Below are 15350 nucleotides of genomic sequence, written 5' to 3' on the forward strand. Positions count from 1 at the left end.
CCAGTGGAACACACACTAACAAGTGCCGGCCTGCACCCCGCGCTGTCCTTCTACCCTCACCAGTGGCCGCAGCACCACGTCTTCACCCCGGCCAACACCCACCACGCAGCCCCCTCTACCAGTCCGACAGGCCAGGCCAGGCCAGGTGACATCTCACCATAAAATGCCTTCCTTGATTGTGAGTTAGACGGAGAAACGTCATAGCAGGACTGGCTACCAGTCCTGCTATGAACTCCCTGACCTGTTTTGATTTTCGTGTCAGTTAGCTAGTCTTGTAGAATTATGGGTACTTTTTATATACTGAGGCTTGAACACACAGCAATTAGGTTAAGCAGCCTTCTCCTGCTTTAATTACCGAACAATGAAGTCTTTCTACTGCGACTTTATCCATGTATTGATAAACGGGACTATTAAACACTGTGTCACAATGCGGCACCATGTGAATGGCTGGCAATTCTGCCCCACACACTTCCCCCAAGCACTAAACCTCACCAATAAAGCTGGCGGGGGTGCCACCGCCACGCCTGCCTCTGCTCCCGGGCACTGCACTTTGGCCTGCATGTGGACAGAGCAGTACCACCGGGGGTGTGGAGAAAACCACAGGACAGATGTCACTCTGAAGATGACTTCTGTCTGCCCAGGCCCAGGTATGGGACCGAGGTGGCTAAGGCAGGTGGCGAGGTCACAAACCTGTGGTCTTTCCCTCCTCTTCCCTGTAACACCCTGGCTCGTTTAGTTCCCTGTGTCTTTCCTCTCCCTAGCCCCCCTTGCCTTTCTCAAGTTCAGACAGAATGTGTAAATAACTACTCCTGGCTAGATGGCCATTCCTTTCTTCTGAAAACTGCTGGGTCTCCAAAGCCTCTAGCCACCAGCCGCCAAAGAGAGTGGGTTACTGTGGGGGTTGGGGACGCCTTCTCTTTGGCCCCCAAATCACACCAGACCTACTTTGGTTACTCCCAGATGTCCAGGGTGGGATCAGCAGGACTGGATGAATGGCTTCCTCTTCACCCTACCAGATCTGGCCCAGGAGAGGAAGAATCCTGCTCTGCAGTCCACAGTGGAGTGCATCAAGGGCTCGGGAACCCTGAACTGCAGGCCTGGACAGGGGCTGGTCCTAACTCCACAGTCCCTGCCCTGCCTTAATTAGGGGAGTTACCATCTGCCTAAGACACAGGAGGGCCCAGGGCTCATCCCTGAGGGCAGGCTTGCTCCTCTGCCCTGAATCATTTTCTTTTCTTTTCTTTTAATAGAAAGCTTTTATTTAAGCCGGCGCTGCGGCTCACTAGGCTAATCCTCCGCCTAGCGGCACCGGCACACCGGGTTCTAGTCCCGGTTGGGGCGCCGGATTCTGTCCCGGTTGCCCCTCGTCCAGGCCAGCTCTCTGCTGTGGCCAGGGAGTGCAGTGGAGGATGGCCCAGGTGCTTGGGCCCTGCACCCCATGGGAGACCAGGAAAGAGCACCTGGCTCCTGGCTCCTGCCATCGGATCAGCGCGGTGCGCCGGCCGCAGCGCGCTGGCCGCGGCAGCCACTGGAGGGTGAACCAACGGCAAGGGAAGACCTTTCTCTCTGTCTCTCTCTCACTGTCCACTCTGCCTGTCAAAAAAAAAAAAAAAAAAAAAATTAAAAGAAAGCTTTTATTTAATAAATATAAATTTCATAAGTACAACTTTTGGATTATAGCAGTTCTTCCCCCCATACCCACCCTCCCACCCCCAAACCATCCTACCTACTCCCTCTCCTGTCCCTTTCTTCATTAAGATTCACTTTTAATTGACTTTATATACAGAAGATCAACTCTAAGCAAATATTTCAACAGTTTGCAGACACACAAAGTATAAAGTACTGCTTGAAGACTAGTTTTGCCACTAATTCTCATAGTATAACACATTAGGGACAGAGATCCTACATGGGGAGCAAGTGCACAGTGACTCTTGTTGTTGATTTAACAGTTGACACTCTTATTTATGACGTCAGTGATCACTCAAGGCTCTTCATGAGCAGCCAAGGCTATGGAAGCCTCTTGAGTCCACAAACTCTGACATTATTTAGACAAGGCCATAGTCAAAGTGGAAGTTCTCTCCTCCCTTCAGAGAAAGGTACCTCCTTGTTTGATGGCCCCTTCTTTCCACTGGGATCTCACTCACAGAGGTCTTTCACGTAGGTCATCTTTTGCCCTGAACCATTTTCAGCTGAAACCAGCAGCAAGAACAGGGTGTCTTCCCCAGCATCCTCTCAGGACCCTGAGGTTCCCCTGGGGAAGGCAGCGAGGGTCGGCTGGCCCTGCAGCTCTCAGGGGAGGAGAGCCTGGCAGACAAAGAGGAGAAGTTGGGGCTGGGGGAGTGGGTAGCAGGTCAAGCTGGGGGCATAGGGGTGGACATCATGTAAGGATGACGAAGACAATGACACAACAGGGTGAGGTTCCAAAGAAAAATGTCTACACTGCTGTTCATAGTGGCTACATGAAAGTGAACCAACAGAGATGAGAGAAGTTAGGAACAAAGTGCCATGAATCACAGTCACTCATTCTCGTTGCTTAGGATTTATGCCTAAATACAGTGCAGTGAAACGCTGATCGGATCATCAGCCTGAGATCAATGGCGTTGTGTGTTTCAACCGAGGATCACATCACAAGCACAGTCACCCTCCCAGTGCACAGTAGGCACAGATGGTCCCAGATGCCTGCAGTAGCAATGGTGGGAATAACAACACCGAGTACAACAGGCATGCCAACTGTATGCTCACTTAATTCTCACAAAGCCCATGTCCACACCACCCACCATCCCTGTCCATTTTCCAGAAAGAAGAGGTACAACGTGCCCAAGGCCCTGCAGCCAAGAGCGGCAGAGCAGAGTGTGAGTCCCGGCTGCCTGGCTCCAGTCCTTAACCACTCTGCCCCCACCGAGCCCCACAGAGCTCCAGGATGCTGCTTGCAGAGGGCCTGTGTCCTCACTTTGCCTGGTGGCCCCTGCTGGCCCCTACTTACCTGTGTAGCTGCTGGAAGGAAGCGCATGCTCTGGTCCCCCACTGAGCTCTGGGGCTCCTTCTGCCTCTGCCACTTCCTCTTTCTCCTCCTCTTCCCGAACCTTAGGGGTCTCCTCCGGAGGCTGCTCCATGGCTGATCTCCCCTCGGCGCCACACCTGCAGGCCGGGTCATAGCTCTGGCATCATCTGGGTCTGAATGCAGCTGGACCTCTACAGGGCAGTTCCCGTCAGCCTGGACAAAGAGGGAAGACAAGAAGGGGTTGAGAGGGAGAGGGTGGCGGGGGCGGGGGGGCACGCTCAAGGGCCGCTATGCAGGAGGTTCTGCTCCTGCTCCTTCCTCAGTCTCTGGGGTGCTACCCCCTGGTCTTTACTCCTCGCCCTGCAAGTCACTTGCCCTCTCACCTTGGCCCACCTGGCTCTTGCAGGAGGTTTGTGGGTTTCCGTGCAGTCTCCACCTACCAGGGAGGGCGAGAGACCCCACTGCTACCTTTCCCTACCTGTGCCACTCCAATCTGCTCTTGGAGTTCCTGAGTCTCCAAGAGCCATGTCAGAGTGACCTGAAGGCTTCTGCAGCCTCCCTGGAGGTCCCGGCATGCACCCTACCTCCCAGCCCCTACTGCGTCCCCACCAGCACTCAGGCCCAACAATCACTGCTCTCCGGAGCCAGCCAGCGTTCTTGAAAGGGCTGGGTTCCACCCTTCCTGTGTCTGGGTGTGGAAAGCAGACCTGCGGCTCTGCTGCGCCTGGCTCATACAGACGGCAGACCTGTAACTAGATCCCCACGGGCAGGGCCAGCAGGTGACAGAGGTGGCTCTGCCTGGGGTCTTTCCAAGGTGGGCTACTGGGTGTTCTTATCACCCAGGAGGAAATAAAATATTGTCCACAAACACCGCAGCTGGGAGTGGAATGGTCCTGAAGCGCTGTGGGAGAGTCCTGCCCGGAAGAACAGTGGGGAAGGCCCTGCAGCAGTGCAGGCTTGTGGAAGGAAAAGAAAACATCTACTTTTTTTTTTTTTTTTTTGACAGGCAGAGTGGACAGTGAGAGAGAGAGACAGAGAGAAAGGTCTTCCTTTGCCATTGGTTCACCCTCCAATGGCGCCGCGGCCAGCGCGCTGCGGCCGGCGCACCGCGCTGATCCGATGGCAGGAGCCAGGTGCTTCTCCTGGTCTCCCATGGGGTGCAGGGCCCAAGGACTTGGGCCATCCTCCACTGCACTCCCTGGCCACAGCAGAGAGCTGGCCTGGAAGAGGGGCAACCGGGACAGAATCCGGCGCCTCGACCGGGACTAGAACCCGGTGTGCCGGCACCGCAAGGTGGAGGATTAGCCTAGTGAGCCACGGCGCCGGCCCAACATCTACTTTTGGGAGACTTTTACATTTTGATTTTGGGCCAGCATTGGGGAACAGTGGGTTAAGCTGCCTGTTGAGACACTGGCATTCCACACTGCAGTACAGTTCAAGTCCCGGCTACCCTGTCTCCAATCCAGCTTCCCGCTAACATGCCAGGGAAAGCAATGGAAGACGGCCCTCTAGAGCTTGGGCTCCTGTCACCCACATGGGAGACCTCGCTTGAGTTCCAGGTTCCTGGCTTGGGCCTGGTCTAGCCCCGGCCATTGTAGCCATTTGGGGACTGAAGCAGATGGAAGATCTCTTTTTCTAAGTCAGCCTGTCTTTCAAATAAATCAATAAAATATACGTTAAAAATATAAGTTTTTAATTTTTGTTTATTCATTTGAAACTCTCACACACAAACATACCCCCTCTTATCCTCTGGTTCACTCCCCAAATACCTACAAAAGCTAGGGGCTGGCCAGGCCAAAGCCAGAAGCCTGGAACGCAATCCAGGTCTCCAATGTGGATGTCAGGAACCCAAGCACTGAAGCCATCACATGTTGCCTCCCCGGGTGTGCATCAGCAGGAAGCTAGAATCAGGAGTGGGGGCAAGACTTGAACCCATGCTCTCGTTTGGGATGTGGGTATTCCAGGTGGTGTCCACCGCCATGCCAAATACCTGCCCTACTTAGGGAGCGTTAAGTGTCTGCAGAATCCTTCTGATATCCCACAGGCAGCTCAAACTCCTTCTATCCAAACAGAACCCCATCTTCTCCCAAATCCACCCTTCTGTACCAGTACTTTAGTGACCCACATACCCATCTACCCACTCATCAAAGTCTGAACCTGGGTGTGACCTGAGACACCCCCTATCCCACTGCACTTGGGCTGCCAACTTGGCTACACATTGAAACCACCGCAGAATTTTTAAAACTATGCATGTTCTAGCCCCGGTCAGGGCGCCAGATTCTGTCCCGGTTGCCCCTCTTCCAGGCCAGCTCTCTGCTGTGGCCAGGGAGTGCAGTGGAGGATGGCCCAAGTACTTGGGCCCTGCACCCCATGGAAGACCAGGAGAAGTACCTGGCTCCTGCCATCGGATCAGCGCGGTGCGCCGGCCGCAGCGCGCTGGCCGCGGCGCCATTGGAGGGTGAACCAATGGCAAAGGAAGACCTTTCTCTCTGTCTCTCTCTCTCACTGTCCACTCTGCCTGTCAAGAAAAAAACAAAAACAAAAACAAAAAAAAAACTATGCATGTTGGGCCCATCCCCAGAAATTCCATCTGATCGGTTTGGGAACTGCATGAGCATTGGAATTTTTATGTTTTAATTCTCCTGGTGATTTTAATATGCAGCCAAGCTTGAGAGCCACTGCTCTATAGTAAAACAATTTCCAACTGGTAGTAAACTGTTCCTTCTCAACACCTCTTAACTCCACCCACTCCTTTCCATGAGGTCTTCTTTTGTGGACTTACACAACAAGCTCTAGTCGGTTTCCTGAAAGCAGACTAGGAATTCAGTCCTAGAGCCTACAAGCTGGAGAGCTGGGGAGCTGGGAGTCAGCAGAGGTGGGAGGCATCCTGGCTGCTGGGATGGCCACAGGAAGGGACACGGTTCACCAGAGGAGGCAGCAGCACACCAAGGGAAAAAACAGGCAGAGGCAGACGAACAGGCACTGGCCAGGAAAGATCTCGGACATCTGGGCCTCACAGCCAAAGGAAAGGCTGCTTCAGTGGGCAGGTGCCAACCATCGCAAGTGCTGCCGAGGCTCAGGGGACACACTGACACACGGCTGCTGGATTCACTGACTGTGAGGTCACCAGTGACCCGTGAGACAGGTTTTGCTCAAGTGGTAGAGAGGCAAACCTGGGCTCTGAAGAGTAATGGTAGCAAGGAAGCTGGGGAAGTGAATGGAATCTGATTTGGGGGCAAGTATGTCAGGGAAAGGAATGTAGGAGGGGCTACTAGCCTGACAAAGTAGCAGTCAGGAAGTTTTATGAAACAGAGGGGATTCAAGGAAGCTGTGGATTCAGGAGAGCTCAGCACAGAAGAATAAAGGGAGGGGGCAGGCTTTTGGTACAGCAGTTAAGATACTGCTTGGGATGCCAGAATCCTTTATCAGAGTCCCTGGTTCAAGTCTGGCTGCTCCACTTCCACTCCAGCTCCCTACTGGTGAACCCAGGTTGGCAGCAGGTTGATGGCCTAAGTACTTGGGTCTCCGCCACCCACAGGGGAAACCTGGAATGAGCTTGAGCTCCTGGCTTCCGCCCGGCCTAGCCTTGGCTGTTGAGGGCCTTTGGGGAGTGAACCAGCTGAAGGAAAATCTCTGTGTCTCTCTCTGTCTTTCAAACACAATGAATGAATGGATGAATGAATCAAAGATAGACTCCAGGGATCAGCCAGGGCAGGATGGGAAGGCAATGATTCAAGGACACAGGAAGAAGACGACAAACCAGTACCACGGTACTGCGGGGCAGGGAAGCTCCTGCAGAAGGGCTCGTTCCCTAACTAGTGAGGCAGCAGGCAGGGCCGTCTGCTGAGAACTAGGGAATCTGAAGCAGCAGAGAAGTTGTGTACAGGTGTTTTGACAAACGGCATCGGGAATTAGCTGGCAGGAATAAAAAAATTATGGTAAAGCTATAATAATTAAAAGAGTGTGGTATTGGCATAAGAGTAAACAATGAGAGAAAACATTGAATTCATAAATACATGCAGCTTTAATGTAGGACCAAGACAGCTCTTCAAATTAAAAAGAAAAGATCGCTCCACCCAGAAAAGCTCCATGGAAGGGCCCTGTGCCTTCTGCATCGAGGCCCCGACAGCTATCAGCAAAACAAAGGACCGCTGCACTGCGGGGGGAACACATTTTTTCCTACATGGTAAAAACTATCATAAGAAAAAAAAGACAATAAACTGAGAAAAATATTTGCAACTCTCATCAGACATAGGGCTGCTTGCCCCTAAAAGAGTTCCTACAGATTAGTTAGTATAAGATTAGCAATCAAACACAAAAACAGGCCCTTGGTATGAAAAGACAGTTCACAGAAAAGGTATACATTTGGCTCGTAAACATGAAAAGATGGGCCAGATTACTCATAACAAGAAAAATGCAAATTGAAACAACACCGAGCTATCTTTTTTACAATCAGATGAAAACAGAAGCTAAGGCACTGCTGCTGAGCATGTGGGAAATGTTCTCACACATCTCTGCTAGGAGGTAAACTGGCATGACCCCTAGAGAGGATACTGCGGCCCATTTATCTCAGTTATAACACACACTCTGACTGGGAACACCATGGCAGGTTGCATCCTGCGGCAATGGAGTGTCTTCAAAAAGTACAGGAAAAATAGGTACTACGAAAAAACTGTGAGTGGATTTCAATTTGTTCTTACACTAAAATGAACTCTTATAGATTTATTTATTTATTAGAAAGGCAAAGTTAGAGAGAGGCAGAGGCACAGAGACAGAGAGGGCTTCCATCCACTGGTTCACTCCCCATATGGCTGCAATGGCAAGAGCTGAGCCAACCCAAAGCCAGGAGCCAGGAGTTTCTTCCGGGTCTCTCATGCGAGTGCGGGGGCCCAGGGACTTGGGCCATCTTCTACTGCTTTCCCAGGCCATAGCAGAGAGCTGGATTGGAAGTGGAGCAGCTGGGTCTTGGGGGGCCGGTGCCGTGGCTACTTGGTTAATCATCCACCTGCGGCGCCGGCATCCCATGTGGGCGTTGGGTTCTAGTTCCAGTTGCTCCTCTTCCAGTCCAGCTCTCTGCTGTGGCCCGGGAAGGCAGGGGAGGATGGCCCAAGTGCTTGGGCCCTGCACCCCATGGGAGACCAGGAGAAGCACCTGGCTCCTGGTTTTGCATCGGCGTAGTTCCAGCCATAGCAGCCATTTGGGGGGTGAACCAATGGAAGGAAGACCTTTCTCTCTGTCTCTCTCTCACTGTCTATAACTCTACCTGTCAAATAAATAAAAAAATAAATAAATAAAAAAAGGAAGTGGAGCAGCTGGGTCTCGAACAGGTGCTCATATGGGATGCTGGTGGCACTGCAGGTGGCAGCTTTACCTGCTATGCCACAGCGTCGGCCCCTAAAATGAACTTTTACTTTTCCACAAACTTCTGCAAGCACCCTTGTATACTTCCACATAAACAGTGACAAAGTATTAGCACAAGGCTTTCATTATAGTGTTATTTCACCAGTAAGAGGTGGGAAACAAGCTAAAGGCTCATTAACAGGATCTCTTAAATAAATGATGACACAGAAACATGGAACCCCATGCCACAGACAGATGCAGTAGTTTAGGGATTGATGCCGCTGTGTGGCTAAGATGCTGGACTGCTGAGCGATGAGAACAGCCTGCAGAAGGCAGGGGAGCTGCACTCCTGGCCCGTGTCTACGTCAGCTCAGGGGCTGAGAGCACTGCGTGCTTCCGGGACACGGTCTGGGTCAGATGCGGGAGAGAATCTTCACTGAACATTCTGTGCCTTTTCAATTTTGAACTACAGGGGTGGTCCAACTTCTACAAGTAGTTTAAACTGGAGTAAGAACACAGCCCAAACTCACAAACAATAACGTGGAAGACGAGAGGGGGCAGTCAGCGTTTCGTTGCTAAGTCTTTCTGTTTCTCAGAAGATAGGTTAGAGATGCTCACTAACTTCAGTCAAACATACAAGGGAAAAAAGGCAAAGGAAGCAGTAAGATTCTACAGATAGACTTAGGGGAGGTCACGAACAACTCTGGCTTTCAGACCGACAGTCTCCAGTCAGGAGGCGGCTACGGAGTCAGAACCACGCACGGGGTGGGGCCCTGGCCTGGATCCTGGAACAGGAAGAGAACAGGAGTAGAAAAACTGGAACGTTGCCAAAAGTCTGTTTAGTTACCAGCACTGTACCAGCATTCCTCACGTAAGATGCTACCGCAGGGGAAGCTGGGTAAAGCGTATGGGCGCTCAGTAACTGTACAGTCTCTGCAACTTTCCTGTTAACACTGAACTTTTCACAAAATAGTGTGTTTGTTTGTTTGTTTGTTTGTTTTTTAATCTAGCTTTCTGACTAGAAAGTCTTGCAAATCGGGCAGACGTGACTACTGGGGACCACAGGCCCCTGGCACCTCCTCCCCAGCACAAACCCCACTCCTGGATGCCTCTCCTAGGTCACTTCACTCACTCGTACCCCACTTCAGAGACCTGACAGTCTGGTGAGCAGAATCACTTCCTCAAGGATCCATCTCTGACCGCTCACCGGAAAAACTGGGAGCCACCTGACGCAGGGCACGGGGCACGTCTGAGGCGCCGTCTGGCTGGGTGGCTCTCTGTACAGGTGGCAGCTGGGGGTCACTCCCACTTGTCTCCCCAGTTCCATTCCCCTTCCTTCTGCCTGAGTGACAGGCTTCTTGGAACTAGCAATGGGCCCAGCTAAACACCCAGCTTCCCAAGCCCTCCTGCAGCTGTGGTGTGTGTATGACATAATTCTGACCAACAACACGTCAAGAGCAATTTGCTGTGAAGAGCTTCTGTAAAAGCAAGCCTTTCCTAATAAAACAAGTCTAACTTCTACCCTTTGTCCTTCCTGCCTGGAACAGGACTGCTGGGCCTGGAGGTGCAGCAGCTATTTTTGGAGCATCAGAGAGCAGGAGAAGGGGTGAGACAGAAAGTCAGAAGGAGGGGGCCCGCACTGTGGGGTGGCGGGGTGGCGGGGTGGCGGGTTAACCTGCCGCCTGCAACACCACCATCCCATATGGACGCCAGTTCTAGTCCCAGCTGCTCCGCTCCCAATCCACCAGCTCCCTGCTAATGCACCTGGAAAAGCAGTGGAGGATGGCCCAGGTACTTGGGCCCCTCCTACCCACATGTGAGACCCGGAAGAAGCTCCTGGCTCCTGGCTTTGGTTTTGGCCCAGCTCTGGCTGTTGTGGTCATTTAGGGAGTGAACTAGCGAATGGAAGGCCTCTTTTTCCCTCTGTCTTGCCCTCTCTCTGTCACTCTGCCTTTCAAATAAAATCTTTTTAATTTTTTTAAAAAAGATTTTATTTATTTAATTTGAAAGTCAGAGTTACACAGGGAGCAAAGGAGCAGCAGAGGGAGAGAGAGAGGTCTTCTACCCGCTGGTTCCCTCTCCAGATGGCCGCTACGGCCGGAGCTGTGCTGATCCGAAGCCAGGAGCCAGGAGCTTCTTCTGGGTCTCGTACGTGAGTGCAGGGGCCCAAGGATTTGGGCCATCTTCCACTGCTTTCCCAGGCCATAGCAGAGAGCTGGATTGGAAGTGGTGCAGGCGGGACTCAAACTGGCGTCCATATGGGATGCTGGCACTGCAGGTGGCAGCTTTACCCACTACGCCATAGCGTCAGCCCCTAAAACAAATAAAATCTTAAAAAAAAAAAAAAAGTCAGGAGGAGCCTGGCCACTGGGCCTCATGGAGCTGTGGCCCCAGCCCTGGAATGCCACCTCCAGACTCCTTGTGAAGTGAGACATTTAGCTCCTGCTTCCTAAGTCTCTGCCCGCCAGATTCCTGTTGCATGTAACTGAACACAGCGCAAACTAAAACAGGACATAAAGAGCTTAAAGAGGAGAGTGCGGCTTGGCATCAATGCTGGAAAGAGGACGTCGGCAGTCACCAAGAGCATGGGTGACTGTTGGGGCAAGAGGAAGCTAGCTCTACAAGCATTAGCTATTCTCCTCGAAACAAGCTCCAACGACAGCCATTCTTCAAACTCCAGCGGCCGCAGTGGTAGGGAGAGATCCTCAACCAGGCCTGTGTCTGGAGGGAGCACTGGGGCTTTGAGCAACGTAAGAGAACGGTGGCACTCACCCAGCACTGGGGTGAATGCAGTGAAGACGAGGAGTGCACCCTCTGGCGTGGGATCCAGGCAGCCTGGGTGTCAGTGTATACAGGGTGAAGGGCACAGGCTCACCAGGCTGGGGTGATGAGAGCCAGAGGACATGAGGATTAGGGGTCCCTCCCTCAGCAGGTGGTAAGAGAAGAGGACGAATGACAGTACCGCCTTGCATACAGAATGGACAGAGTGCTTTCCCACACAGCCCCACGGCCTCTCCCCTCTGAGCTCCCGAGGAGCAAGGGGTCTACATCCTGGAGGGTGGGCAGGAGCTGACTGAGCTCTTGCTGCCCGGCAGGCAAGGCCTGGGGAGAACAAGCAGCGCCAGGCCTTACAGACCCCCGTGATGCAAGCCTCCTGGGCTCCCCTGAAGAGGGACAGAAAGCCGCAGCAAGGTCCTGACAGGGTCTCGCAGAGATCTGGCCAGAGGATGACGCAGACAGAAGATGCACACGGTAGAAGTTCAGATGTGACGGGGCTAGACCTAGCCAGGCCTCTGTCGGATGTGTGCAGTGGGCTGTGCTGCCGGTCCCTGTGCCCCAGCTTGTGCTAGCAAGTTTTTCACTGTGGCCAGGACAATACTTCTGAGTCTTGGGGTACATACAGTTGTCTCTCTTTCTCTTTTTTCAAACGGTCTTGGGGCTTTCTCCATATGGACTCTGTGCCTCTTTTGTTTGTTTTAAAGATTTTATTTATTTATTTGAGAGGCAGAGTTACAGACAGAGAGAGGGAGAGATAGAGAGAAGGGTCCTCCATCTGCTGGTTCACTCCCCAGTTGGCTGCAACAGCTGGAGCTGGGCTCATCTGAAGCCAGAAGCCAGGAGCTTCCTCCAGGTCTCCCATGCAGGTGCAGGGGCCCAAGGACTTGGACCATCTTCCACTGCTTTCCCAGGCCATAGGCAGAGTTGGATTGGAAGTGGAGCAGTGCCCTTACGGGATGCTGGCGCTGCAGGTGGAGGCTTAGCCTACTGCGCCACAGCGCCGCCCCCCATCTGGTTGTCTCTTAGGGTCAGCTGCAGTTCTGGGCTCTGGCTAGTCATGGCTTTGGGACTAGGGTTTCTAGTTCCCATGCTGACCTCTCCCAGCCTCGAGCTCTCTCTTCTGCTGTGACCTCTTAGGGACACAGCCTGAAGGGTGTAGGGCGCTGCAATCTGCTTGCTCTAAACCCACACAGCTCCCTTGGGCGGCCCCATTATCTAGAGCTCACCTCTATACTGCAGTTCATCCCCGCATGTTGCCAGAAGCCACCGTTTTCACCTGGCCTCTGAATCTACCGTCTACCCAGCACCAAGGCTGCCCACTACCCTCCCATGTTCTCAGCTCAGGCACCTGGGGGAACTTTGACTCCAGGAGCCCTCCCCAGCCCACTGGGCCCAGGCCCACAGCCTGGATTTGCACAGGGTGCTGCCACCCCCTACATTCCTGCCACAAACCCCATTTTCTTCCTTTCTTCAGCTGTAGCACTAAAAACAGCAGAGCGTGACACTAGGGTTAAACTGTACATAAGTGAGAAACCCTGGTGTTTGCTCCTGCTCCCGGTGTTGGCTGTCTCCCCTCCACCCACCGGCACTCTGCCAGCACTGAACCCGCTGCTCAGCAGCTGTGCCCTACTTAAGAGGTCGAAGCAGAGCCTCAGATAAGACAAAGGCCCTGCAGCTAGAAAGGAGGGCACGAGGACAGCAAAGCAGTCCCTCAGCCAATAGCAGGGTCGCCAGCAAGAATTCCTGGCAGAAGGATTCCCTGGGCTGTCCCCATTCTGACACACACGCGCACACACACACACACACACACACGCTCGCAGCACTCCTGTTCCAATGTCCACTGTCTTATTCCCAGAGGAAGCGGTCCTTTGGGGAGCTTGGCTACAGGAAGGACAGGACTCCACTTTCCACTGGGAAGGCAAATTGGGCATACAAAGTCCAAATGACCTGGGGCTCTAGACACGCCTGCTCTGGGATCAGCGCAACCAAGACACTTGGGGCCCAAACCCTGTCCACCCCCTCCCCGCTAGGAGTGAGGAGGAACTCCCTTTCAGGGCAGCCCCCGAGTGCCCAGGAACTTCGAGTGATTCAGGAGCTTCCCCGTGGCCCACTGGCAAAGTGAGGTCTGTGGGAGCACAGCTGCCCACCGGGGCATGAATGGGGACAGTTAGTGTGCTGGGGCTATGCCACCACGTGGCTTGCCTGATGGGCCTTCTCCCTGCACTAGGGCCTAAGCTGGGGCACAGCTTCCATGCACACTGGGCCCTGTGTCTGCTGACACAATAGATCCTCACAACAGCCCTGTGAGTCAGGGACTATTATCCCCCATTGAGCTGTTGAGGAAACTGCAGCACTGAGAGGGAAAGAAACTGGCTCCAGGTCACCCAGCAGGTGGAGGAGAGGATGTGAGTCCAGGCAGGTTGGCTCAAGCTTTGCCACTGTACAATGTGCCTCACACACGGTGCTGGGTAACACTGGACCAGACGCTGGCCTGTCCCAGCCCAGCTGGGGCACTGGAGGCCTGGAAGCTGTCCTCAGTCTGGAGCCATCAGCCCCGAGTCCTGGGAATGGCTGCCAGACCTAGCTGTTTCTGTCAAGACACCCTAGTCAAAGCTCTTCCAGAAACTCCTACCAGCAAACGACCCCTGCGTGCCAAAGACAGACTCACACCCCAGCCTCTCACTCGGGTCCCACCTCTCGCTCCGACCCCACTTGCCCCATGTTCCCGTATCACTCCCTGAACATGGAGGCTAGCCCTGGCCTCAGCCTGGAATGCTGCCCCCTCCACCAGCCGAGGTCTGCTCTCCCTCAGGATCTTCTTGCACCTCCTCTTTCAGGAAGCTCTCCTGGACTCCCCCCATTCTGTCCCTTTTCCCTGTCCAGGGCCTCCAGATGCAATCATCGAATGGAGCTGCACTGTCTGTTAACTCACCACGTCATCAACTCCAGAGACTGCTGAGGCCGGGCTCCAGCACATGGCACAGCGCCCACCATGTAGTGGGTACTTAGCACACACTTGTAGAACGAATAAACGTGCCCAAAACATTAATCCCAGACACACTGTTTTCAGTGGTAGCACTGGCTACTGTATCCATTTCTTGCCTTAGTGCCATTCACATGCAATACTCCACAGAAGGTCATTCCACCAGCTTGTATGTCAGGCTTGGGTTCAAACTCTGGCTCTGGCTCTCCCTCTCTGTGACTTGGAGAAGGAAGACCATAACACTTCAAAGGCTCTCAGCCAAAACCGTGATACTACCCAGGATATCACCTGAGTGGCTGTGGCGGAGGCTACAGAGCCTCCTCTTTACAGTGCTAGGTATACAGTAAGCGCCCAAGAAACAGGATCACCATTGCTGGCTCTTCCTAAGGGACTCTGACACTTCAGTTCTCAAAACCTGTAGTCTGATGGGACCCCAGGGATTGCAACAGACAAAATTCCCCATCTCTCACCTTACCATCAACTCTGAGAAGCCTGGCAGGGAGCACCCTACTCTGGGGACATGCTACTCTGCTAGAGAAGGGCCCGAGCCATCCCCCGTTTCTTGCCCTACCATGCAGTTGATCTTCCCCGGCTGTAGGAGGCAAAGGGGTCAGCAGTGTTCAGAAAAAGGGCAGAGGATGCCCCATGCCGCTGGCAAGTGCTTTTGGAATCGGCAGGGAGGGAGGCCACGGAGAATGGGTTGGGTGAATTCTCCCGACCTTTCCTGTCAATCATTAAACCGGTGCTGACCCAGTGCCCTGGTTTTCCAGGACAGCAACTCCTCAGTGCCTTCTGCTTCCCATTTGCCAATCCAGGTCACCCCACCCTCCTCAGGCTGGATTCACCCCAGTGTGTCGCCTGAGGCCAACCTCAGGCAATGGCCTGGGGTTGGTTTGTTCAGAGACAGCTAGAAGCAGAGAAAGAACAGCCGGGAGGCGCCCTTGCAGCCACAGTTCTACATGTTACTCCGAGTCAGCCCCTGAGCCCTGGGAAGAGCAGCTAAACTAAGGGGAAGTTGTTTCCAGGAGCCACAGAGCATCCTGGAGAAGAGACCAGACAGGCAGCTGTTCTTCACCGGGTGGGGAAAGCTGCAGGTGAGCAGGCCATGCCTGCAGCACAGAGATCCTGCTCCCGCATCAGCTCCCAGCAAAGAGCCCCTGAAAAGCTACAAGCTCTAGAAACAAGAGAAGCTCAATGAGGTGCACACACATGTACCTATGCCTATGTGCGCATGCACACACATACACA

General features: G+C 53.4%; 1 protein-coding gene across 5 annotated transcripts in view; it reads right to left on the reverse strand.

The window, feature by feature from the left end:
* Window positions 1–15350, reverse strand: part of PPARD (peroxisome proliferator activated receptor delta) — an 85675-nt gene that overhangs the window by 13944 nt on the left and 56381 nt on the right. For 3 of the 5 annotated variants that reach the window (XM_070073265.1, XM_070073267.1, XM_070073266.1), the window contains one exon: window positions 2984–3214. In XM_070073265.1, coding sequence (XP_069929366.1) covers window positions 2984–3113 — 130 coding nt within the window. In that variant the 5' untranslated portion in view covers window positions 3114–3214. 5 annotated transcript variants of the gene reach the window in all.

Source organism: Oryctolagus cuniculus, chromosome 5 (assembly GCF_964237555.1).
Source record: "Oryctolagus cuniculus chromosome 5, mOryCun1.1, whole genome shotgun sequence".
Classification (NCBI taxonomy): Eukaryota; Metazoa; Chordata; class Mammalia; order Lagomorpha; family Leporidae; genus Oryctolagus; species Oryctolagus cuniculus.